The following is a 26,176-nucleotide window of genomic DNA, read 5'->3' as shown; positions in this document are numbered from 1 at the left end:
TCCCAAATTGCGTAGATCGATGTTCATAATGTCAGTCACTGGATAATTATTTACAGACCACCGTAATAAATTTGATATATTGATGATGCAGCGTTAAACAGCAAACGTACAACACGGGACATACCAATCATGTGAACTGCGCCTTATGAACTGGTGTTAAAAGTACAAGAAGTAGCACAGTGCAGTCTCGTGAAATGTACCGAAATTTGCACTCAGAATCATAAACACATGTTCATTAGCTTGCCTTCTGAAACACAAAAAGACACGTCATGTCCAAACTATCGCTATTATGCGAAGATTGGCAACAGACGTATTTTCGTCAGGGGAGTCATACAGTTGGTTTTGTGGAGGCTAGTACAATATTAAACAGGAAATAATCAACATGAACCGCTTCGCGCATGCTCTGTTATGTAGCGCGTGCTTGCTCCCGCTTCTCAAAGAAGAAACTGTGGACGAGAGTTATGGACAGAAAATGATGTATATTTGGTCCATTTAGTGATGTCCTGTACGTCTTGTAAAGTGCATTTGTATGGGAAGAGAATTTTAATGGGACCCAAGCCATTATCTGGACGACCCTGTGAGATGCTTTGTTGTTTTTGATCGTTAAGTTTGATAACCATTTTCACAAAACAAACCCATCATTTCGAAGTGTGAACTGGTGACCTAGAGAGTGAAGAAACAAGACATTTTTCTCCGCTGGAAATTAATCTGTCAAGCACCATGTTTATCGAAACACTTGAATTCACAATTCCTATGGACTTGTATGATGTGTTTTCCACCTTGAAAGACGGACCGAAGGAAAACCTTGAATTTCCAGCTTCCGTGAATTCATACGGCACGACGCAAGATGCCAATATTCAAGTGACTCTACGGTCTAACAAATTGACTTTCGTTGTGGATGGTGTGTCATCAAACGCAAGTATGATTTCTAAAAGTGAGTGCAAAACACTTAAACTTGCAGTATTCGATGTGGATCGGACATTAATAGCACAAGAAAACGCAGTGACAATGACGCAGACAGCATTACCAACAATTCCATATCGGACCAAAAGGTCTCACGAATTTTCAGTTTCGGATCATTCTAATGTAAAATTTAGTCGGACATCCTTTTCAGAGAGAACACCACCACGAACTCAACATCGTACCATTCCACATGCTCAAACCACACCAACTCCGTCCAACGCTTCTTTATCAAAATCAAGAATTGACCCGCCAGTGAACATGGTGAATGTGAAACAAGAACCAGAAGATCCAGATTTAATAGAAATAGAACCAGACCCTGAACCTGATGACATTGTGCCAAAGAAAGAGACTCCATACATGCAAATAGATTATTCATCCGATGTACCTCATACGCAAACGTCCCAAGCAGCTCTAGATCGACTCTCTCATCCACAATCATCACATTCTCAATCACCCGGTTCTTCATCATCGTCCTTCCATCAAAACGTTCCACATGTGCCAGATTACGCCAACCCCGGTACCAGTCAAGTTCATCATGGTGACCAAAGTGCAGATGACTATTTAGTGTTTCAAGACGACAATGACTACGGCGACGATAACGAAGCAGATTACAGCAATGACGGTAATTATTGTGTTTGGTTTCTTCTTTGGAGAATTGCTGGTCACACCAAATCGGAATACCTGGAATCTAAAGTGAAAGTATTCCTCAACATGAGTTATCTTTGTCTTCAACCCAAAATAGTCAAAGCAAACACATCTTCAAATTCCCATCATGTGAAAGTTTACCCAGCAGGTCTTGGATAACCACAGATCTTGTTACAACATGTCAATCAAAGTAGTATTTCTCAATGAGACTATTATGTCGTACCCAATTCAATGCACAGCTTTTGAAGCATTGTGTGGGAAAACATCTGTTGTGTTAGTTGTTCAACGCCGCACTCAGCAATATTCCAGCTTTATGGTGGCCTCCTGTACATAATCAAGTCTGGACCACACAATCCAGTGATCAACAGCATGACGATCGATCTACGCAATTGGGATACGATAACATGTGCAGGGATTTACGGAACGTGAAATTCTGCGCCATATACGCATAAAAATTGACAATGGACCCAACGAAATTTATTAGCACGTCCACACGGATGCAGAAAAAGTCCTAATACTTTTTGTATAAATTCCAATCAAGTAACAATAAGTTGCCACTGAGTTTGCTACAAGCTAAGTTATGGTATCATTGGCCATTTGATTACTGTAACAATTTAAGTGATGATCATGATAAACAATTCAATAACAGTATTAATAATAATATTCAAGTGTCCGTGACCCCCATTTTGTTGTCAAGCATCCCTGAAAATTAAGAGTATGAGTCCAAGGTACCCTCAAATACCTGAGGGGCGGTGGGGTAGCCTAGTGGTCAAAGCGTTGGCTCGTCACGCCGAAGACCCGGGTTCGATTCCCCACATGGGTACAATGTGTGAAGCCCATTTCTGGTGTCCCCCGCCGTGATGTTGCTGGAATATTGCTAAAAAGCGGCGTAAAACCAAACTCAGTCAGTCAGTCGGTCAAATACCTGTATCCAGGTATATCCTTGCATGTGTCAACCAAACCAGCGAATTTGACCATCTGATCCTGTTAGTCGCCTTTTACGACAAGCATGGGTTGCCAAAGACCAATTGTAACTGGATCTTGATGAGTCTTGTGTGTGGATTCTGGACCCAATGTTTCGATTGGCAACTTAATCAATCAGTGGTCATGCTGTTTGAGTTGTTGCAAGTCATCGTACCCAGCCATGGCTTGCTGCTTGTTATATTCTGATCAAGAGTTAAACAATCCTCCTTCACACTGTTGGGACTTAAAGACCAGAAAATATTATTATTTGATCAAACTATTCATTTTTCCCAAATTTGCCAGTGCTTTTAGCTAAATTCAAAGGTAATTTCCTGTAGAGTTGTCTCCCTTGGGTTTGTGATTACTGAGCTTGTTTCCTAAATATTAAGTAGTTGACTTGCTATGACAAGTTTCTTTTAACCGTTTCATGTCATGTGTTAGCATCATGTATGATGTACTAAACAAGTTTATATTAATATGATCAATTAAATAATCTAATTCAAGTTTTTTTCACACATCTGTCATGTGAGATGAAAATAGTGACAGGCGTTAAATTAAAATCACATGAAATTGTTTTAGTTGCAAAGCAATATTCTGAAATAGGTTTATTAAGTTTGCAAATCCCAAATGAACAATATCTAGTGACAACCATCAAGGTTCTGTAATGCCCTGGATAACGTAAATTCCACAGTCAGCAATTTTCCAGCTGTACCAAACACTGCTGTAATTAATAATGGACCTGATCCAGAGTCTTATATTAATCCCCAAATATGCAGAAATGTCTGTAGACATTAATTTATTTCACATAGTTAATACTAATGGTATCTGATATACTAATGGTATCTGAGTATTGATTGCTATTGTTTGCTTTGTGAAGATCAGGGGTGAAATAACTTTTGAATTGCTAGTGTACTCCGGTACAGGGGCACATGTAAATTTTTCCACTATGCCAGACGTTTTCTTGTTGATTTTTTAAATAAACAACATAATTAACATTGGAATATCAACTGGACACCGGTACAGTGTGATGTACAAATTTGCTTGCCCGACAGAAAAAAACACTGGACTCGGGCGTCGGGCATGGGTTATTTCCACCCCTGGAAGATCTGGGTCAGAATTAGTCTTCAGTAACCCATGCTTGTTGTAAAAGGCGACTTATGGGATCAGGTTGGTCAGGCTTGCTGACTTGGTTGACACATGTCATTGTATCCCAATTGCGTAGATCGTTGTTCATGATGTTGATCACTGGATTGTCTGGTCCAGGCTTGATTATATACAGACCACAGCCATATAGCTGGAATATTGCTGAGAGCAGCGTTAAACAACCAACCAACCAGCCAACAATGCAAAGAGACAAGCTGTGAATAGATTAAATACATCTTTTTAAAAAAAATCTTTCGTAAATCAAAATGACAGTAGTTTCCCAATTTTCTTTCCACAAGGGCAGTGTACAATCTTAGATAAATCTTAGTAAATATTGAAGGCTGGATGAGGCCAAACATCCCGTTATGACTCACCCGCAGATAGTTTTATAGCAAGCACATGGGTTGCTGAAGACCTATTCTACCCGGATCTTCCTGCAAATAGTAAGTTGCAGTGATTGAGAAGTAACTCACCCACTGCGCGAATGCAAATGACTGATTGGAAGTGTATCGACTCATTACATGTCATTGTGTAGGTGGTGCGTCATTGTAGGTGGTGCGGATACTGGTACTCGTAATATCAATCACTGGATTGTCCTGTCCAGTTGGGATTATTTGCAGGCTGCTATTATAGAACAGGAACGTTATTGAGACGTTGCATATGACTTTTGTTTATTGCACACTTGCAGATTAACAAGCAAAACAAACTTTTTCCTAAAGGCGAGAATTTATGGATGTAAAGCTCTTTATTTTCAGTAGCATGACATTTTTGGGAACTTCTTAGTCGTAAGGGATTATACTGATGAAGGAGTAAGAATATACTCCGAAACGACATTTTTCTAAAAAAAGAGACATTGGCATCCACAAATTCTTGCCTTATGTGCATTACTTGTAAGTGTGGGACGGTGGGGTAGCTCAGTGGTTAAAGCGTTCGCTCGTCACGCCGAGGTTTGATTCCCCACATGGGTACAAAGTGTGAAGCTCATTTCTGGTGTCCCCACCGTGATATTGCTGGAATATTGCTAAAAGCGGGACCGCCTCCGTGGTGTAGTGGTTAGAGCGTCCCCCCGGAGAGCGGAAGGTCGCGGGTTCGATCCCCGACCGCGTCATACCAAAAAGACGTTAAAATATGGTACTTGTTGGTCCCTGCCTGGCGCTCGGCATTAATGGGTACAACAAGGACTGGTCGACTCGGAATCAGTATAATGTGTCTGAGTGGGGTATTCGTGCTTCACTGCGGCATGGTATCTCAGTGGGTTAGCACTATAAAACCAGCTTTAGTCTGGGCTAGTACAAGCAGCCGCATACACACGCATACACGCGTCATATACTGTAAATCCATTTATTTTCGCTGGTCAATTTTCGCTGAATTGACAGTTGACTACTTCGCCTCACGTCAATTATTCGCTACAAGTCAAATTGCCGGAACTGCCAGCTGTCTCTTTGGCCGCCACTAATAGCAGTGAAAACAAACAGAGCGGCTTAACCTGTCAGGCGCGGCGCTTTATTGCTTACTCACAGGAAATCCCGATCTGTGCGATATACTAGTACACAGTAATCCGCTTTACTCCTGAAAAACACATCAGTCTTATGTTCAATTCTGGACGATCTGACTAATTAACTTATACTCGTATATGAAGCTTTTGTGATTTCAAACAAGCCGGGTTGTTGTGAATGAGGTGATTGAGTGTTAAGTGACTATTCGCTTCATGATGATACGCTTGTATCTAAATGAATAAATAAAATACTGCTGCATTATTTCTTTCCGAAGTCGCCATGGTAATCTGTTTTGTATCAAACCATCTGTCATGTGACCAAGTGACATGGCGCCACTTTGCCCTTAGGTATTTGGATCCATAGCGACAGTTAAGTATGACACATATTTAAAACATATTAGGTATTCTATATTTTTACACATGTTTAAAACATACAAGGTTACACCTTTTCAGGTATAATACACAGATGCTGTTTGAATAGATATATTTAGATCTTGGTGTTCTAGAAATGGTGTGACCAACAATTTGTTGTTTTGTACAGTGTTTGTTTAGTGTCACTGGTTGAGAAAAACAATTTCTTCATGTAAGATTTCTTTAACCTGTCATTTATCCTTGTCTTTTGTGAAAGCCATGATGACTGAATTCTGATATTTGCATATTTGTATGCTTAAAGAGGCAGCATTTTCTGAAAAAGTAATTAAACTGTGGCAGTTTTCAATTTTATTTCTCAACAAGGAGTGAAAATAATCCAACACTGTTACAAAATCATTTTCTTATAATTGATTTTGTACATAGATTGTGCTCCATCAATCAGGGATGTTGATTTTGCATTAGTGCATGACCAGTCATATAACCTTGTTTAGCTGAACCTATACTATACACCTCTTTCATGTCTTCGTAGCAGATCTGGGTCTGTTGAAGTGTCTGAGTTGTATCAGGTCATTGAACTCATTTTGCGTCTAGCAAGTCTCACGTTTGATGATCAGGCCCAGTCTGGCAATAACTCAATGTCCTAATTGAGTAGACGCTGTCTGGCACAGGACACTGATTCTACTGTCTGGGCTAGCCAAAGAGCTGCTATTGACTTGGACAGATATGGCCTTCATGGTCCACACATCTCAGCACCAGGTTTATCTCTGATAAGTATTACACGCCTGAAATATCTGTACGTCTATAGTGTAGAAATCAGGTTACCTTATTTCAAGATATGTATCAGCAAAACATAAAATCCTTGATATCAAGTGGAGTTCAAACAATCTATCCTTGCCCAGCCATTCTAGACTTGAGTTGTCCAGTCCCAAACTTGAATCTTGTTTGGTCTAGACATGTTGTACACTCAAGGAAAGTATATCCCAAGTGAAATATTGAGGAACTGATTTCAACAGATAGCTATGTTGACCAAGATTTGGGGGGAACAAGCTTATATAAAAATGATCTATTTTTAAAAATACTTTTTTAGTTACACATTTTATTTCATATTGAATTGGCCATGCTTTCATTTAGACCTCTATATGCCCACTGGGCTGGGGGCTAAGTATAAGGCAAGTTGACTCAAATGTTACAAGCCTTGGTCAGAATCAGATCGCTGTGCAGCCAAGCTGAAGATGACAGTTAGAACAGTAACAGAAGCAGGTTTGTTTGAGATAATATGTGAAGCAAGCTCTGACATTTTGTATTGCCTATTTACTTGAAAAATGGAATAGGGTGAATATTTTAGTTTATCTTCACTGGTCTGATATTTTCATAGAAAGTGTTTTTCTCGAGTACATCCCTGATTGATAGGAGTCTCCATCTGCTGTATTCAAGTCATTCAGGTTGGAGCTCACTGTGTGGTACGAACATGGCCTTGTATATCTAGCCTTCATCCGTAAGGGCCGGTGGGGTAGCCAAGTGGTTAAAACGATCGCTCATCACAATGGTTTTGATTTAATTTGTGAAGCCCACTTTTCATGTCCCCCGCCCCGATATTGCTGGAATATTGCTAAAACTAACACTCACTTCATCTGGATTTTTTTTTAACATGATTAATATTTACAGTCCTATGCGGGAAATCTTTGAGGATTCAGGTTAGAATTTTTCCCAGCAACTTGTGGTTGTCATAGATACAAGTTGATGGATGATTTGATGACTGTAGATTGATAGTGTCATCGTTCTCCTGATGCTGCTCTGATCAAAACGTCAACAACTGCGATGTCTGGTTCCGATTTATTTACATGCTGCTGTCGCTGTGCTTGAATATTGCTGAGTTCAACATTCATCAGCAAAGAAAAACAGACTGGAGTGTTAGTTAATGCTTTATGAGAATTACCTAGGTCTGTTCAGAACATTGAATTAAATTACATCCCTTCCCCTGTCAGACACTTTAATTTGTATTCTTCTATTTATACTTAAATTTGCCTCCTCCTCCCCAGTTGATATGTTACCCAGGAATAAGTACTCACCACACTGAGCTCACACCTGATGATTTACGGGTCTGTTTTAAACATGTTATTTATCTTTCTTGTATGGAATTGTTTGGTTTGATCAGACCAATTCTGCAAGACATATTGAATAGTGATGCAATTACCACAGTTTGAAAATACAGATGTTGATGATTTACCTTGGCTTAAGGGCTCATCCTTATGACTAACATGGCAACCAAAATATTTGGTTTTTGTGGTCTGAAAGAATTGAAACTGCTTAAATTTGTTTTATAAGTCAACAGTTGTGTGACGTAATATATAGAACATGTTGAATGGTTTAAAAAGACTTTACATTATGTTTGAGTATGTTTAGAATGGTTTGTTATTATCCAAACACATCATCAACAAGTGACAAGATGTATTGGTAGAGCCTCATTTCATCAGATGTAATGTTCCCCTAAAGATTTATCAGAATTAACAATTACTGGAGGAGTTGTGTGCTTGAATTTGAAAATTTGAATTCGAGCCAAAACATTGCATTAAGTAACTGTATTTTGAATTTTATGGGAGTAGTTTTGACTTTGTTGAACATCCATCTTGTCACTTGCCATGTTGACACACCCAGTGCCACAGTACAGCGATGATGGGGGCGTGGTTCCTGGCATCACAAGGTAAGTCCACACACTGACGTCCTGATTCAACTGTGGCCTGGGGTAGGACGTCCTCAAGCTCATCAACATGTCAGTTATTGTTCCGCCATAAATGTATATCACAGATTGTGCGTGTCGTGTTGAGACGAGACCTCATAATGATACAGTTAAGATCTGATGTTGACTTTAGACTTGCGATGTTTGTTGTTCTGTCGCCATGGTTTCTGATTTATACTGACCTGGTTTTATGGCCAGCTGTGATCACTGAAATATTTCAAATATGCAAGAAGCGTTTATCTCCCTGTCTGTCCTTACTGAACAAGAACATGACCAACTTGACACCAGTGACATTTGATGTGTCCGTGGCTGTTGTTTCTACCTGCACGGATGGCAGGTGTGAACATTTACCTCCAAACTACTGTTAGAAGTGTATTGGGAAAGTTTAAGGTTACAGAAACTGTTACATGTCATAATGCCCCCAGTTCTACTGCCAAACTGGTTGTAATGCCCCCAGTTCTACTGCCCAACTGGTTGTAATGCCCTCAGTTCTACTGCCAAACTGGTTGTAATGCCCTCAGTTCTACTGCCCAACTGGTTGTAATGCCCTCAGTTCTACTGCTAAACTGGTTGTAATGCCCCCAGTTCTACTGGTTGTAATGCCCTGCTAAACTGGTTGTAATGCCCCCAGTTCTACTGCCAAACTGGTTGTAATGCCCCCAGTTCTACTGCCAAACTGGTTGTAATGCCCCCAGTTCTACTGCCAAACTGGTTGTAATGCCCCAGTTCTACTGCCAAACTGGTTGTAATGCCCCCAGTTCTACTGCTAAACTGGTTGTAATGCCCCCAGTTCTACTGCTAAACTGGTTGTAATGCCCCAGTTCTACTGCTAAACTGGTTGTAATGCCCTCAGTTCTACTGCTAAACTGGTTGTAATGCCCCCAGTTCTACTGCCAGTTCTACTGCTAAACTGGTTGTAATGCCTCCAGTTCTACTGCCAAACTGGTTGTAATGCCCCCAGTTCTACTGTGCCCTCAGTCTACTGCCAAACTGGTTGTAATGCCTTCAGTTCTACTGCCAAACTGGTTGTAATGCCCCAGTTCTACTGCCAAACTGGTTGTAATGCCCCCAGTTCTACTGCCAAACTGGTTGTAATGCCCCCAGTTCTACTGCCAAACTGGTTGTAATGCCCCCAGTTCTACTGCTAAACTGGTTGTAATGCCCTCAATTCTACTGCCAAACTGGTTGTAATGCCCCCAGTTCTACTGCCAAACTGGTTGTAATGCCCCCAGTTCTGGTTGTAATGCCCCAGTTCTACTGCTAAACTGGTTGTAATGCCCTCAGTTCTACTGCTAAACTGGTTGTAATGCCCCAGTTCTACTGCTAAACTGGTTGTAATGCCCCAGTTCTACTGCTAAACTGGTTGTAATGCCCCAGTTCTACTGCCAAACTGGTTGTAATGCCCCAGTTCTACTGCCAAACTGGTTGTAATGCCCCAGTTCTACTGCCAAACTGGTTGTAATGCCCCAGTTCTACTGCCAAACTGGTTGTAATGCCCCCAGTTCTACTGCTAAACTGGTTGTAATGCCCCCCTCAGTTCTACTGCCAAACTGGTTGTAATGCCCCAGTTCTACTGCCAAACTGGTTGTAATGCCCCCAGTTCTACTGCTAAACTGGTTGTAATGCCCCCAGTTCTAAAACTGGTCATGTAATGCCCCAGTTCTACTGCTAAACTGGTTGTAATGCCCTCAATTCTACTGCCAAACTGGTTGTAATGCCCTCAGTTCTACTGCCACACTGGTTGTAATGCCCCCAGTTCTACTGCCAAACTGGTTGTAATGCCCTCAGTTCTACTGCCAAACTGGTTGTAATGCCCCAATTCTACTGCCAAACTGGTTATAATGCCCCCAGTTCTACTGCCAAACTGGTTGTAATGCCCCCAATTCTACTGCCAAACTGGTTGTAATGCCCCCAGTTCTACTGCTAAACTGGTTATAATGCCCCCAATTTTACTGCCAAACTGGTTACTGCCAAACTGGTTATAATGCCCCCAATTCTACTGCCAAACTGGTTGTAATGCCCCCAGTTCTACTGCCAAACTGGTTGTAATGCCCCCAGTTCTACTGCCAAACTGGTTGTAATGCCTCCAATTCTACTGCCAAACTGGTTGTAATGCCCCCAGTTCTACTGCCAAACTGGTTGTAATGCCTCCAATTCTACTGCCAAACTGGTTGTAATGCACAAAGTTGCCACAAATGATTTCTTGTTACAATCTCCTGTATAATCTATTCCTTTGTGCTGTTGAATTGCCACACCTGTTCACTGCGAACATCACCTGTTAAATAGTTGCATCTTTTCATATCTAGATATGAACTGTACACTTTTGCCAATGCGCGTGAACATGCGTATCATATCATCTTATATGCTGTACACGTTAAGCTAGTGTTTTTTAAGTTAGGCTTGTAGATAGTCCTTGCTAGACATGCTGGTGCTTGATTTCTATGTCTATGTCATGTCAAGTCCTGTCTGGTAATGATAATATAATAATAGTAATCAGGGATAGAAATACTTTTTTTTCTAAGTGTGCCTTAGGGCACCAGACAAATATTTTAGGTGTGCCTTTAGAAATTGAGTATGCCCACATGTTTTTAGAATAAATGACAATGATGATGATCATTTGAAATTTATTGTTAAATAAAGAAATGGGTTTATGAACATTCAAATATGTATGGTATTATTCAATTTGGAAAATAATAACTGTTTGGGGGATTAAATGACTAAATGCAAGTTATGTCTCTGAAAAATCAGGTGTGTCAAAAGGGCACCGAGAGCATTTTTAGCCGTGCCATTTCAATATTTACCGTGCCATGGCACACTAATATATGGGGTATTTCGAACCCTGGTAATGATAATGGACGTTATAATACACCTGTTTCCAACCACTTGTGCATGCTGAAGGCACTACAATAAAATGAGAGGATATATACAAAATATATGTGATGGGTTCAGGAGTGTCCGTAATATGTGCAGGTGAAAAGATGAATTTGAAAGTTGTCAGGGAATCAGAAAGTTTAATGTTGACCTGTAGTGAATTCCAGAGACATGGAGCTGCATGTAGGAATGATTGCTTACTGAATGAAGTTAAGTGGATCTTGGGGACTGTTATTTAGAGCTGGTTTTGGTATCAAAGAGTTCTGATTGGAGTGTATTCTGTGACAAGATCAGTAAGAGAAGCTGGCACAAGATTGCGTAGGCACTGGTAGACAACACGAGATGCCAGTGTAGTGATTTGAGAACAGGAGCTATGTTATCAAACCTGGATTTTAAAGCAATAATGCCAGCAGCTGTAATCTGAACATTTTACAGTTAGTAAAGCTGAACTTTGTTGCGAAGTGCAAGCAGCGTGGAATTTGTTGTCCATTGTTGACAATGTTGTTGGTCATGCACCGTTTTATTATGATTGGGCAACTTAGTTGGACTTGGCGTCCATTTTGTACTTGGAAGAGGACGTTCACGATATTATTGTTAATCCAGAATGCAAGGAATTGAGATGTCCAGTGGTGAAAATATGAAAAGCTTCTATACTGTCAGTTGGTTTGTGCTGGAGCACTTTTTTACTTTGTGCTGGAGAATGACAATTGTTGAAGAGAACAGAAGATGGAAACATATGACAATGGTCACTACCATTTACTTGAGAGCTGTTTGATAGATCAGTTCACTTGTGAAGACCGGGGTTCAAAATTACTACTTGTCCACTAGTCCAGACAAGTAAAATTCAGGCAGGACTAGTGACATGGACTATCACAGTTACAATAAGTAGATGATAACTGATCGCCAAAAGGACTCGAAATATCTAACAATGAAGATTTGTATCTATTGTGATGATGACTTAAAACAGTAGCTGCCATTTACATGAAGCTTTGACTTCATCACTGAACTTTTGTTCTAACTGAATTAACTCTGTTAGTAACTCTGGAAGTAACAAACTTTCTCTGTATGAACACCCCTGAAGGTCCGGGTTAGAATATTGATCTTCAGCAACCCATGCTTGTCGTAAGAGGTGCCTAACTGGATCGGGTGGTCAGGCTCGCTGACTTGGTTGACACATGTCATCAGTTTCCCATTGTGCAAATCGATGCTCATGCTGTTGATCACTGGATTGTCTGTTCCAGACTCAATTATTTACAGACCGCCACCATATAGCTGGAATATTGCTGAGTGCGGCGTAAAACTAAACTCACTCACTTCTGTTTGAATGTTGGTAGTTACTACAGCAGTTGAAGTGTTTTCTCCTCGGAGGCCTTGGTTTGAATCCTGTATGCGTACAGTTGGTGAAGATAATTCCTGATGTTCCAGTTGAATGTTTTCTTGAATTTTGCTTCTTGAGTAAAGCGAAACAAATGTGCTTACTAAATTATCCACTAAGGGTTGCGATAAATCCACTATGAGATGAATATGATTGGGTAATGAATCGAATATTGGGTAATGAAGAAAATTACATGTCAACAGTGAATGTATTATTTGATATATTGGATAAACAATAACAAAATATATTCATCGACATGTTTTGAGTATGTTGACAATGTGAATATATCATGACAATGACCTATGACAACATTGATGTCAGTTAGTGTAATAACATAATAATATCCTGCTTGTGTTTGATATATTCCATTTTGCATATCTCGCTTTGATAAATAACACTTAAATCCAAGTAAAAACACTCCAGCTTAAAATTGTTTCTATTTAAAAAAAAATTATTTTAATGATCTTGATTTATTAATTATATTCATGAAGGAATACGGCTCGATACACTCACCTTTTCACGAAGACCCATTATAATCACTATTTGATAGTGATTCATAAACACATGATCACGTCGAACAGTCGACTTTCAGCAGAAATGTGGAAAGGTGTTAGTCTTTGTAGATTTGTTGGAATTGGTCTTGACTCGGCTGAAATACATTTTGTTCCAGTTATTAGAAATTCAGTTTTTATTTGTCAGAACTTAGCAGAAAGTTTGATGTACATTAGTTCATAAAGCCTAACTTTTGAGATCCACTACATTGAAATACAATGCATAGATGATAGTTGACCAGAATCTAGTTGAACTATCGGGGTTGCAAGAAAAAAACATTCTCATCTGTATGAGTTTGAACAGCTCAACATTTGGCTTTTCCTTATCACTTTATATAAATAATTTCTGGTTTCTTTTATGATTATTTTCTAATTACTGATCAAAATAAATATTCCAGATTTTCATAATTCCTACATTTTGGTGGTGGCATCTGAATGATATTGAATTCCCGGAGAATAGCATCGGGTGACTCAAGCTTTTTGTTTCTTGCAGGCTTAGATGACATGAGCTTCTCTGTGGCAGATAGTGAGTTCCTTCCAGTCGGAATGCAAGGGTTTCCTCTTGTCAGTGGCTCTAGTTTTTATGGAATTAATTTGACAACTTCCAGCAATGGCAAGAGACAGTGTGCCTGTCCATTGTGTGGGAAGGTATTTGCCAAAAAGAATGGCCTCATGTACCACATCCAGGCAATACATGAGAAGGTTCAGTTTAATTGTGCTTGTGGAAAGTCGTACCACCACAGACGAAGTTTACTGTATCATAAGAAAACATGTACCATGGTACAAGGGAATGGTACAACGTGACTGGCTTGTTGAAGGGTTCGTATAAAGGCTGACCTTGACTATGTTGTTCATGATGGACAGGGGTCCAATATTTCATGGACTGGACTGGCTAGAGGTCGTTACTAGGGCTCACAATATGTAGATCCATAATCCGAGCTCAGCAGTTGATTGTAATTGTAAACCCACGATTAATCCACCACAAAGATCATATGGGCAATATCTGGGCACAATCATGGCATGAATGAAACAGGTATTTCCTGTCAGACAGGCTCTGATTAATACCTTCACGACACTTCAAGGATACTTCCTGTTAAGACAGGTACCGTTAATACCACGACCAAGACAATCGAAGGTACTTCCTGTTGAGACAGGTACCGCTAAGACAGTCGAGGGTACTTCCCAGTTGAGACAGGTACCGTTAATACCACCACCAAAACAATACTACTTCCTGTTGAGACAGGTACCGTTAATACCACGACCAAGACAATCAAGGGTACTTCCTGTTGAGACAGGTACCGTTAATACCACGACCAAGACAATCGAGGGTACTTCCTGTTGAGACAGGTACCGTTAATACCACGATCAAGACAATCGAGGGTACTTCCTGTTGAGACAGGTACCGTTAATACCACGATCAAGACAATCGAGGGTACTTCCTGTTGAGACAGGTACCGTTAATACCACGATCAAGACAATCGAGGGTACTTCCTGTTGAGACAGGTACCGTTAATACCACGATCAAGACAATCGAGGGTACTTCCTGTTGAGACAGGTACCGTTAATACCACGATCAAGACAATCGAGGGTACTTCCTGTTGAGACAGGTACAGTTAATACCACGATCAAGACAATCGAGACCCATGAAGATCCGGGGTAGAATAGTTCTTCAGCAACCCATGTTTGCTGAAGTTTATCGTAAATATTGGGTAACATTGTTTATTATGTTCAGTGAAACAATAACTAAATAAAGTCTTTGACATGTTTTGGCCATGTTGAGTGTTATTTTATCACGACAAAGTCAGTGACCACATTACTGTCAAACGATATATACTGCACATCAAAAGTTTAGAGTCACTGAAAACACTCACTCTCTGTGTCTGAGTGAGTGTGTGTGTGTCAGTCGTGTATGCGCACTCACTCTGTGTGTGTGTGTGTGTGTGTATTCGCCGAAGATTGGTTTCTCCACTAAATTGGGGGAACCAACTGCAAACCTTATGCAGATGAATTGCAAGAGAACCATGTATCAAATTGCTGAAAAGCGTGTGCAAATATCGTACTTGTGAACAGCTGTGTTTTGGTGTAAAGTTTTGTTAAGAATTCGCCAATTTTCACCGAGTTTTATCATTTCTTGAATTCAGGACAATAAGCTTTTCAACTGTATGAATTTGTTTTACAATACATCAGTTCATGTGTAAACAGTATGGAATATTTTGCAAAATTTAGTTTAGAACAGTTGACTGAAGTGTGTCTAAACTGTTGATGGGTAGTATATACGAGAGACTTGACTGGTATCCTGGTGGTTAAAACATTCACTCGTCATGCCGCAGACCTGAGTTCAATCCCCCACATGGGTACAATGTGTGAAACCCATTTCTGGTGTCCCCCGCCATGATATTGCTGGAATATTGCTAAAAGCGGCGTGAAACTGAACTGTCACGAAATGACACCCTAATTCAAGTAACATTATTCCAATTTATAAAATTCATGTATACTTGATTCTAGTAATTCTTAATAACAAATTGATCTCATGAAGGCATATAGTTTGATTCATCAACAAAAGCAACTAGCTGTTCTTATCAACCTGTTCAGAGTTTAGTGATTGGTTATGTTAGACTCTTTCTAATCAGATTTGGGGCGGTGGGGTAGTCCAGTGGTTAAAATGTTGGCTCGTTACTCCTAAGACCTGGGTTCGAATCCCCACATGGGTACAATGTGTGAAGCCCATTTCTGGTGTTCCCCGCCGTGATGTTGCTGGAATATTGCTAAAAGCGGCGTAAAACCAAACTCACTCACTCTAATCAGATTTATTGTGAGAAGATGAAGTTGATGCAAGCTCAAGTAGCTGACAGGTCCAATTATTGTATGGATTGGTTGCTTGGTTGGATGTCCTCACAATGCTTGTAATAAGTCCTACCTCAGCAAGAATGGTCTTCAGAAGCTCATGCTCGTCAAGAACTGACATGATTGCTGCTTGTCTGTCTGGATGATTGTCATCGTTTCTCATGTGCATAGTAGGGCTGGGATGATACACTATGTCACGATACGTTCCGTATCGTGATATTTTACCTGCGATATGATACATATCACCTTGAAAGAATGACACAGTATTAAGATTTAAAATGATTTATTCGAAGGTATTTGTGTATAACAATAACACTACTGTAATAAACAAACAAGTAACTCTATCATACTTGCATATTTTTCTCCACAGAAGTACTTTAACATGTTTAAGATAACACTGTTTTGTAAAATAAAAGCTGTTTATCCTTTTGTATCGATACACCAGTCGACGATACGATAGCTGTATCAAACTAGGGGCGGTGGGGTAGCCTAGTGGTTAAAGTGTTGTCTCGTCACGCCGAAGACCCCCTGGGTTCGATTCCCCACATGGGCACAATGTGTGAAGCCCATTTCTGGTGTCCCCCGCCGTGATATTGCTGGAATATTGCTAAAAGCGGCGTAAAACTAAACTCGGTCAGTCAGTGTATCAAACTAAAATGTATCGTGATGTATCAGTGCATCGGTGAACTGTCTCAGTCCAAATATTTAAAAAGTCCAAAACTATGTAGTCAACACATGTGAGACTTGATTGTAATATATATAAGACGCTAACCTGTATTTTTAATCACTACTGTACATCCTTATTACTACCGCATTGTAAATTGACTTGTCAGCCCATTAATTATTGTATAAGACATTTATAACCTTCATTGGTAATCCCCGTTGGCCGTGTCTGCCATCATATCAACTGGTCAAGGAAGTGCTATTGTTTTTCTGTCTGTCCATTGATGAGTCGTAGCCTGTCAATTGTTGTCAAAAACTGTATATATACTTAGTATGCTCACATCTAGACAAGTGTAGGAGTACGAGTTCGGTATTTGACTGTCTGTTGGGACGACCACGAGCAGGATAATGCCGCTCGTTGGAAACGCCCTGGGGTTGAGCAGGTACTCCGCTCACCTCGCTCATGTCTTGTGTATTTGTTTGTCATGTACTAAAGACTCAACTATGCCTTCGTCTTCATCAACGCACACTTCATCATAATTATGAGCTAATTCCCCAGTCGACGCATATCCACGCGTTGACAGATAAATGAGTCAGTTATTCACAGACTTGTAATACAGCTGGATGAGAGCAATTAAAAATCAGAACAAAAGCCCACTGATCCTGTCATAATCCTGGTGCAAAAGATTTAAATATTAACGAGCCCCTACTTTTGAGCAATTTAGGAGAAAACGTCTAGAAGCCCAAGATCCCCTTAATTTTTTATCTTCTATGAATCATGGCACTCTTATTACACACAAGAATTGTGGTGAATGGAAGCCCAAGACCCTCACTATTCAGCTCACAAGTGAAGAAGTTTAACCCATGCAGCATTTAAACAGCACCATCCATGTAACTACCTAAGCTATTTTTTATATTAAATATTTAAACCATGATCTTCTTACGGGAGATGGGGTAGCTCATTGGTGAAACTGTTCACTTGCCATGGTTAAGATCCGAGTTTGATTCCCCAGGGTGCGATGTGTTAAGATAATTTTTGGTGAGCCGAGACAAGATATTTCTGGAATTTTGGTTAAAGTGTTGTAAAACTGCACTCTGTACATTAAGTCTCACAATTGTCTTTTATGCACATGGATGGAAGAAAATAAATTCAGAAAAGGTCGGTAATTGTCGTTCCAGTTTGACACAATTCCAAACTAGATTTTTTGTTGCTTTCAGATTTTCTTGGTATGGGAGGTCATGGGAACAGTAATCAGTATTCAGGGGGATTTGAGGCCTCGTGGCGATCACAGGCGCCACAAGCTGGAAACAAAAAAAAGGGAGATAACTTTCCTTGTCCACAGTGTGAGAAAGTTTTTCAAAGGAAATGGGGTCTGATCTATCATATGAAGGCCATCCACGACAATGTGACACTGTATTGTGTGTGCGGCAAGTCGTACAAGTACGAGACAACGCTACATCGTCATCAAAAGTTCTGTGGGATATACCTAGAATCAAGGAAGTGATGACCTTAATATGTTTTGTGACAATTCAGTTGATGGAATTTGGTTCAAAGAACAGGATTGATTTGACATGAATGTTGTATGTGTCGGAGTTGTAAGCTGTAAAAAATTATGCAGTGATTTTGCTTGTGACGTAAATTTATAATAATCAAATAAATAACGTGTATGAATATATTTGGTTGTTTTTCTGAGTTTAAGAGTAGTTATGCCAACGAAACATCTTCCATAATCGGACTCGTGAAGGTCCAGGTTAGAATTGATCTTCAGCAGCCCAACCGTCGTAAAACATAAACGTAATGTTTCCACCAGTGATGTTAGCTGCGTGAAGCCACTGCAAACCAAGAAACGGGATGCAACGGAGTAGTTTACTGTAGGAGGCCGTACGAGGCGATGACAGGTGACATACATTGTGACGTAATGTAAAATGGTTTGATTACGAGGGGGCACACTAGATTGGCGCAGTGACGGGATAACATCATTCAATTGTTACGTCATCAAAAAAACTATACCTTTATTGTCTGATAATGTATTTTTATTTTGATTGTTCTAACCGCTAGGCATCTTAGAATGTACTGTAAATGTCCTCTTAAGGTTTTCCAGTACTCCTATATTGAAAAAATAAAGAGTACGTACTCCTGAGGTTGAAACATTATCTGGAGCCCTGAACACGTCTTCATTACATACAATGATACATGTGTCATTAAACAAACAAAGACTCATCAATAGGTGCTGGTAAAATCTTCAGTGGCTACCTATTTTCTTTCCAAATCCAGTTGTTAAAACATATTTGAACGAGCTTGACTTCACTCCCTATTTCAATCTCTTGTTTGGATTTTGATGCTGTCCTATTCCCATAAGTATAGAGTATTTCTATGTGTATGTGGTACTTACATATACAGGATTTAAAATGTCGTATCTGTTAATATATTTGAACCATTTGTCCTTTAGGCAGAAACAAAGCTGAGTTCTTTGGGAGTCTTAATGGTCTTTGTAATACAATGGCATCTGTCTGACAGTGTATTTTTCAGAAACTGATACATCTTGAAATATTTGAGTCCTGTCATGATGCTGTTGAAATATTCAATTTGGATTGAGAGACATTCTCCATTGTGCTTTCTGTCAAGGTCAGCTGTGAAGCAGATGTGATATACCATCCAAAAAAGTAGGGGATATTGGATTTACAAGATTGATAAAATGCAAATGATGAAGCCAAGGAGGAAACAGATGATGAAGAGAAATTAAGGGAAAATGTGACAATTTATTCCATTCCTTTGGAAATGTTTCATCTGTATGGATATATATTACTTTTCTCATATGCATTGGCATTGGCTAGTGGTATGCTTGCAAAATGGAATATCCCCTACTTTTTTAATGGTATATATTTCATACACTGAATTCGGAAATAAAGCTCTTTTACATCATGAAATTAAAACAAGAACTTGACAGATCTCTGCAGTCTGGCTTTTTGTTACTTTCAGATTATGGCTATGGCTATGGACAGGAGAGACATTAACTCATTCAATGACAGACTATTCTGAAAGTGGCAGCTACAGGCGGCCATATTTTTCTCAAACCTCCAACAAAAGTGGAAATATGTTTAGTAAAAGTTATCCTTCAAACCAGCCTGCAGCCCCAAAACAAAGGGAAGTGTTTCCATGCCAACAGTGTGACAAGGTGTTTAACAGAAAGTGGGGGTTGATTTATCATGTCCAGGCTATCCATGAGAAAGTGACGTTTGTCTGTGAGTGTGGGAAGTCCTACAAGTACCAGAACGCTCTAGTTTACCATCAGAAGACTTGCGTCCTCCATGCATCTCAAGGCCAGTGACCAGGACTCGCACCACCAAGGTGTGATATCTGTTGGGTCGCTTCATGCAACTTAGAGTCAGTTTGCTGAAACTAGGAACATACGTCTTGATACTTTTCTTTCACCTGTTGTACAAATCTCATTGCTACAGCAAAGCTAGCCATTGTTGAGAATTTTCTGTTTTTCTCAAAATTTTCAGCAAATATTCAGAAATACTATTTCTTCCTTAATTCATAATGAAGGTATAATCTATGGAGAAGAGAAAAAATCACAAGGACTATATTTTCGGAGATAGAATGAGCCTTCAGTAACCCATGCTTGTCGTAAGAGGCAACTAACGGGATCAGGTGGTCAGGCTCGCTGGCTTGGTTGACACGTCATCAGTTCCCATTTGCGCAGATCGATGCTCATGCTGTTGATCACTGGATTGTCTGGTCCAGACTCGTTTGTTTACAGACCGCCACCATATACCTGGAATATTGCTGAGAGCGGTGTAAAACTAACTCACTCACTATACGGTGTAGTCATATCATTAGACATAACTGTTGCGATATATAAAACGAAAAAATGATAGATGAGTTTCAGAGTCGTGTGGCTGCATTTAATTGAAGAAGATTCCTATCATCATGCCAAATGTCACTACCTGAAGATCATAAAAAAGCCAAAAATGCAATCACTTTGCGTTTTCTTTCATGAACCTGTGAGATTCCTTAACTTGTGTTATCTCCCTTGTTGAAGTTGCTATCAAATGGGTAACAGTGTTTCCGTTATCTGATATAAACCAGACTTTGACTGGTACAAAGTTAGAATGTCCGATAATTTCAATGGCTGTCAGTCATCGTGTCCGGCAGATTCTAAAAACAATTTTCTTATTTCTACATTTCTGATTGGTTGTTAGGCCCAAGGTCTCGCGCACAATGAAAAGTGTGATCACTTGACCGGTAAAATTTACAAATGACCAGTATTTGAAATGCTAGCCGGTCACAGCGTCCAGCTGTAAAAAATGTCAGTGTAAACACTGGTTAACAACACGTGGAAAGTACCATATTGTCTTGGGTGAAGTGCACACTTCTCACAAAAACGGCTGTGTAAAGGATAGGGTGTATATACACCATACTGAGTTTGTGACAGAAGTTGATACAAAATTTTGGGCGATGGGATAGCCTAGTGGTTAAAGCGTTCGCCCGTCACGCCTTGAAGGCCGGGTTTGATTCCTCACATGGGTATAATGTGTGAAGCACATTTCTGGTGTCCCCACCGTGATATTGCTGGAATATATTGCTAAAAGCGGTGTAAAAATATACTCACTCACTGGTACAAGATTCATACCTACATACAAATTTGTGTTGTGTGAGGGGTGGTGTGATAGCCTAGTGGTAAAAGCATTCGCTCATCATGCTGAAAATGTTCGATTCCCCACAGTGTGTGGGGCCCCTTTCTGGTGTCCCCTGTGATACTGCTGGAATATTGCTAAAGGCAACAAATCGTTCTGTCCAGTAATTCAATTTAACCCACAATTTAAAAAGAAATACAATATTCTGTTGCAACTAGACAGTACTTTTCCTTCTTTCAGATGGAGGCCAGATTGCGATCCATGTAGGCCTGGGTGGCTGGGAAGGGCTAGGTTGGGATCACAGCCAGTCCCCTGGGAGCCATGATAGGGGTTTCCCCTCACCCTTGGGGACAAATAGGATGGCAAACATTTCTTGTCCCGAATGTGGGAAAATGTTTTCGTCACGAGGGTCACGATTTAACCATATGCAGGTTGTTCACAGGAAACAAACCTTCACTTGTGTTTGTAGTAAAGTTTACAAGTACAGGACAGGGTTACTGGCTCACCAGAAGTGTTGTGAAATGTTCCATTCAAATGTGTGAACGGGTATAATCTGATCAGAAGTTGCGTGAGACAAAGTTTTGTTCAGCAGTGCACAGAGGGTCGTAGTCACGTCTGGATCTCCTGGGTTCAAGTCCGAAATGTTCGTAGATGATGTTCCTTGGTCTGTCGGCACCAAGCTTTTCTTCAGTGATTTTTATCAAGACTGATTCAATTTTTCACCCATGTTGAGAAAAGAAAAATAATGACGTTTCAAAATGAAAGAAATTAGAAATTAGACCACGATACAGCCTATATGTAAAATCATACTGCCAGGGGCGTAGCTACCATTAAAAAAAAAAGCCCGGGCTTACACATGATTGTTGGCATAAAGGTTGGGTAAGCCCTCAATGCTATCTAAATATAAAGCTTTGCAACCTATCAGGCTTACACAAAAACATTGGCTTGCTACGTGCCTGACTGCATGGTACTATCATCCTCATAAGAACCTAGAATTTCATGCAGAAGTTGCATCAAAATTTGTTATGGTAATACATATATTATTGCATGTGTATGTATTGTGAGATACCTGGGGTTTCATAGCACCACCCCTTCTCACAATGACGTACCAATGCTATGAAACCCCAGGTTGCAGCATCAAAATGGAACAATATCCCAGAATATCTCAAATCTGCCTCCAGTCTCTCTTCTTTTAAATTTCAACTAAAGACCCAGTGTTTCTACACTGCCATAAAGTGTCATTTTATCTTTCTCAGAATCTTTATATATATATAAATATAAGGTATTTAGTCGACTACTAATTTTATGGTCAAACTGCTAATTTTGATCCTTGACACTACACTTTGGGGTTGGCATCTCTGATCTCCCCTGTTCAGTCTTCGGATTAGTGTGACACATCAGGTGACACTAATCCTATGGTGTTTGTTTTTGGTACTTTAACAAAATGAGCAAGGAATATATAATTCTTCATTCAGTGATCAGTTACAGAGATATTTATTGATCATCCAAAGTTATTTTGTGTCTTAAGACATTCATGAATTAGACAAGGGTCAGTTTTGTTGAGTAGTCAGGGCCTCCTTTCATAAAGCACTAAGGTGATCATACGTCACCATGGTAATCTTAGTGCAGTGCTAAAAAATGGGAGTTAAGGTTAACCTTAGTAAACGTTGCTTCGTGGAAGGAGCCCCCAGATCAGCGGCAAGACCTGTGATGTTTGTCACACATCAAGTTCTATTGTCATGTTTTGTTCAGTAATTCATCAAGGTTTGTAGCTGCTTCTGTGATAAGGTGTAGTGTTATTGTGGGTGCGTTAGCTTTAATTCAACCCCCGTCTATGGTCAACATTATGAGAACAGAATTACACTATTCTTTTGAAAGAATGAATGCTGTCTTCTTTGAGTGTCAATTTAGAAGTTAGGAAGTACAACTTGTTTTATTCTTGAAGTTTGTCATTGAAGAATACTATGTTATTGGAATTACTAATGATTAGGGGTGGGTATTGCAGAGAATTTTCATATTGCGATGCGAAAGCAAGTAATGCGATATGTATTGCAATATATTGCATGAAGTATTTTTAAACAAAAAACTACTTATAATCGAGTTAATTCTTGATTTATAGAGCAAAAACACAACAAAATCACTAGGCTTGATTAAGCTTTAATAACAACTTTTAATCATGATAAAATAAAAATATGAATAATATTTGGCACAAATGAAACAAGGACATATCCAAAGATTTCCAAGTGTTACGAAGTTTTCCGAATGCAAGTCAAAATACCGGTTTTCAATCAGCGTATCGCAATACGTATCATTTTCATGTCTGAACCAGTAAATACCGGTAAACCGGTTATATTGCGCAGCCCTACTAATGATACTACGTCTGTTGCCCTTACCACTCCCATTAGATAAGTAGGCAAAGCAGTCCCATTGTCATGTCATATTTTAAGAGTGGGTATTTTCTCTGAACAGTTTCTAAAATGTTGATGTATTGAAAAACTGATTACTCACTGTTTTGTGCAGAGTTACTTCCCTTAGGTTTGCAAGAATCCTGTGATCATTTGTTTGAATCCAAATTTGTTCTGATGGTTTTTTTATGTTAGCACCACACATACCCATTATTCTGTGTTTCACCGAAGCTGTTAAGCATCTGTGGGGTAGCCTGGTGGTTAAAGCATTCACTCGTCATGCCGAAGACCAAGGTTCGTTTCAACAGATGGGTAAAATGTGTGAAGCCGATTTCTGGTGTCCCCTGGCATGATATTGCTGGAATATTGCTAAATGCTAAAAACTTGACTTGCTCACTCACTGTAAGCACCTGAGACATGCATCGTTTCAAGCTGACTATCTAAAATACAAATTTTGAAGTGGCACTATACCAACTCCCTCATTTTCAGTCTTCACCGCAAGAAAGCACGCCTATCTGTTCATATGCCATGTTTTCTTGCAGCAGGAAGTTCTACAACAGTTATTGTTGTTAATATGTCATGATTGTCAATTCCGTTTTGAATAAATGTTTCAATAAATTCTAAGCATACATTTTATGTGATCATTTAAAAATAAATAAGGATCAGACGTCTCAAATAAACTAGCACAGCCTTTTTGTTACTTTCAGGTGCGAGTTGTTTGGGTGGAAACAATGCTGCCACTTCTGTAACTGTGCCTGATAGTAACTGGAAGACTCCTAAAACAGAATCCTTCACTCATATGCCTAGGGAAAACGTGCTCCAAATTCTGCCAGATGTTTCCGTGTTTTTTCTCAAATCGTAGCTCCTACCCTGACAAAAGTACCTTTCAGTGCCCCGAGTGCGAGAAGCAGTTCACAGCGTACAGCGCCCGGATGTACCACATCGAGTCTGTACACAGACACAAGACCTTTCCGTGCAAGTGTGGCAAGGTGTACAAATACCAACCAGGGCTGCTTAGACATAGTAAAGTCTGCCGTCTGCTTCTCCAAGCAAATGCACAGAAGTCGGACCAGTGATTGGTGGTTTGGGTCAGACCAGTGATTGGTGGTTTGGGCCAGACCAGTGTTAAACCAGTGGGGTGATTTTGCTGTTTGGGTCAGAACAATGATTGTTGAAATGGTTCGACAACTGAAAATATTAGGGGTTGCGGCAAGGTCAAGTTGATCTGAGTCAAATCTGTGAATGGTTTTAAAGTGGGACCAGTGACTGGTCTTCTTTTGGGGGATTTTAAAATACTGTCTATCAGTTCCAAAAGTATATCGGATACATTATAAGCAACTGCTGTGTCTTTTATGACAAATATTGGGTGAGTGACCAAAGCTGCCAGTGAATTCCTTCATATTTTATGCAAGATACTGTTTCAGTAATAATACGATGGTGGGAAAGCCATTGAGGATAATAGTGATGATTGTCTGCTGACCATAGACGACGGTCAAAGACCATGTTTAAACAAGATACCGATATTTTTTCACTAGTCCATGACTGAATATTGAACATATGGTTTTGGTCTGCTGATGGGAAAGACTCTTTGGCGAATCGTTAAGCTTCAGCATAATCTGCTTCGAACAATGATAAAAGTATTAATTTTGTGAAATTGAAACTGGTAAATAATTGAAGCGAAAACATGAAGGCAAAGTTTCTCACAGAACTGTATTAAAAGTTTAGCTGATCCGTCATTTTGATGATGGGAACACTTTTTTAACCCATATTCATATGTACATGCAATAGACGATATCATATTGAGTAAGCATAATGTGTATTGTGTTTGTTGGAAAGTTTATTGACTTGTACACTTTTGGAGTGGATTTTCATTGCCTTCACTGATCCTGCCAAGTCCATGTGGCACTGACGAAGTGTTGAAATGTAAGAACATATTGGTTTGAGGTTTGAGATTTCACTCACTCACTCACTCACTCACTTTCTCACTCACTCACACACACACACACACACACACACACACACACACACACACACACACACACACACACACACACACAAAAGGCAAAAGCCCTCTAAACCGGCATTCATTGGGACCGACAAAAAATGCCAGTATAGAGGGCGTGCGGGTTTAGATAACTTTTCCCTTTTCAATCTGAGAATGATCTTCCGTGTGCCGTAAACTACGACTGAACAACGTGCTGATAGTCATCATATTCATCAATAAAGATAACATCCGGTAAAGCACGGAAAAACAAGTTAATCCTTATCCATACGCCTTTTATCAGGCAACATCAGTGAGCTTAATGCCAATCAACAGGAAAGCCGAGATACCATATGCCGGTTTAGATGGCGTTAATTACTGTACAAACAGTCATTTGGGCAGTTTTTGTTGGCCGAAATACGGAATATACTGACGCCGGATTAGAGAGTGTGTAAATGATCATAGATTAACTAGCTTTTGCTGGGACCAAATTCTAGTGCCAATATTGAGAGCATGCCGGATTGGAG

The 26,176-nt window shown here is 39.8% G+C and overlaps 1 protein-coding gene and 1 long non-coding RNA gene across 2 annotated transcripts in view; both read left to right on the top strand.

The window, feature by feature from the left end:
* Nucleotides 1–399: 399 nt before the first annotated feature.
* LOC124274976 (zinc finger protein 816-like) overlaps nt 400–26,176 on the top strand; it is a 99,920-nt gene continuing 74,143 nt past the window's right edge. The window contains exon 1 of the mRNA XM_046710349.1: nt 400–1,585. Within this exon, the coding sequence (XP_046566305.1) occupies nt 721–1,585 (865 nt within the window). The 5' untranslated portion in view covers nt 400–720. The remainder of the gene's footprint in view (nt 1,586–26,176) is intronic.
* On the top strand, nt 4,236–25,922 carry LOC124274996. The gene is made up of 4 exons (XR_006898157.1): nt 4,236–4,245; nt 13,736–13,740; nt 19,768–19,771; nt 25,737–25,922. It is a non-coding gene; the product is annotated as an uncharacterized LOC124274996 (long non-coding RNA).

Source organism: Haliotis rubra, unplaced genomic scaffold (assembly GCF_003918875.1).
Source record: "Haliotis rubra isolate DU_JTF1 unplaced genomic scaffold, ASM391887v1 Scf197, whole genome shotgun sequence".
NCBI classification, from domain to species: Eukaryota; Metazoa; Mollusca; class Gastropoda; order Lepetellida; family Haliotidae; genus Haliotis; species Haliotis rubra.
The sequence above is the reverse complement of the archived record's forward strand: the minus strand, read 5'-3'. Positions and strand labels throughout refer to the sequence as shown.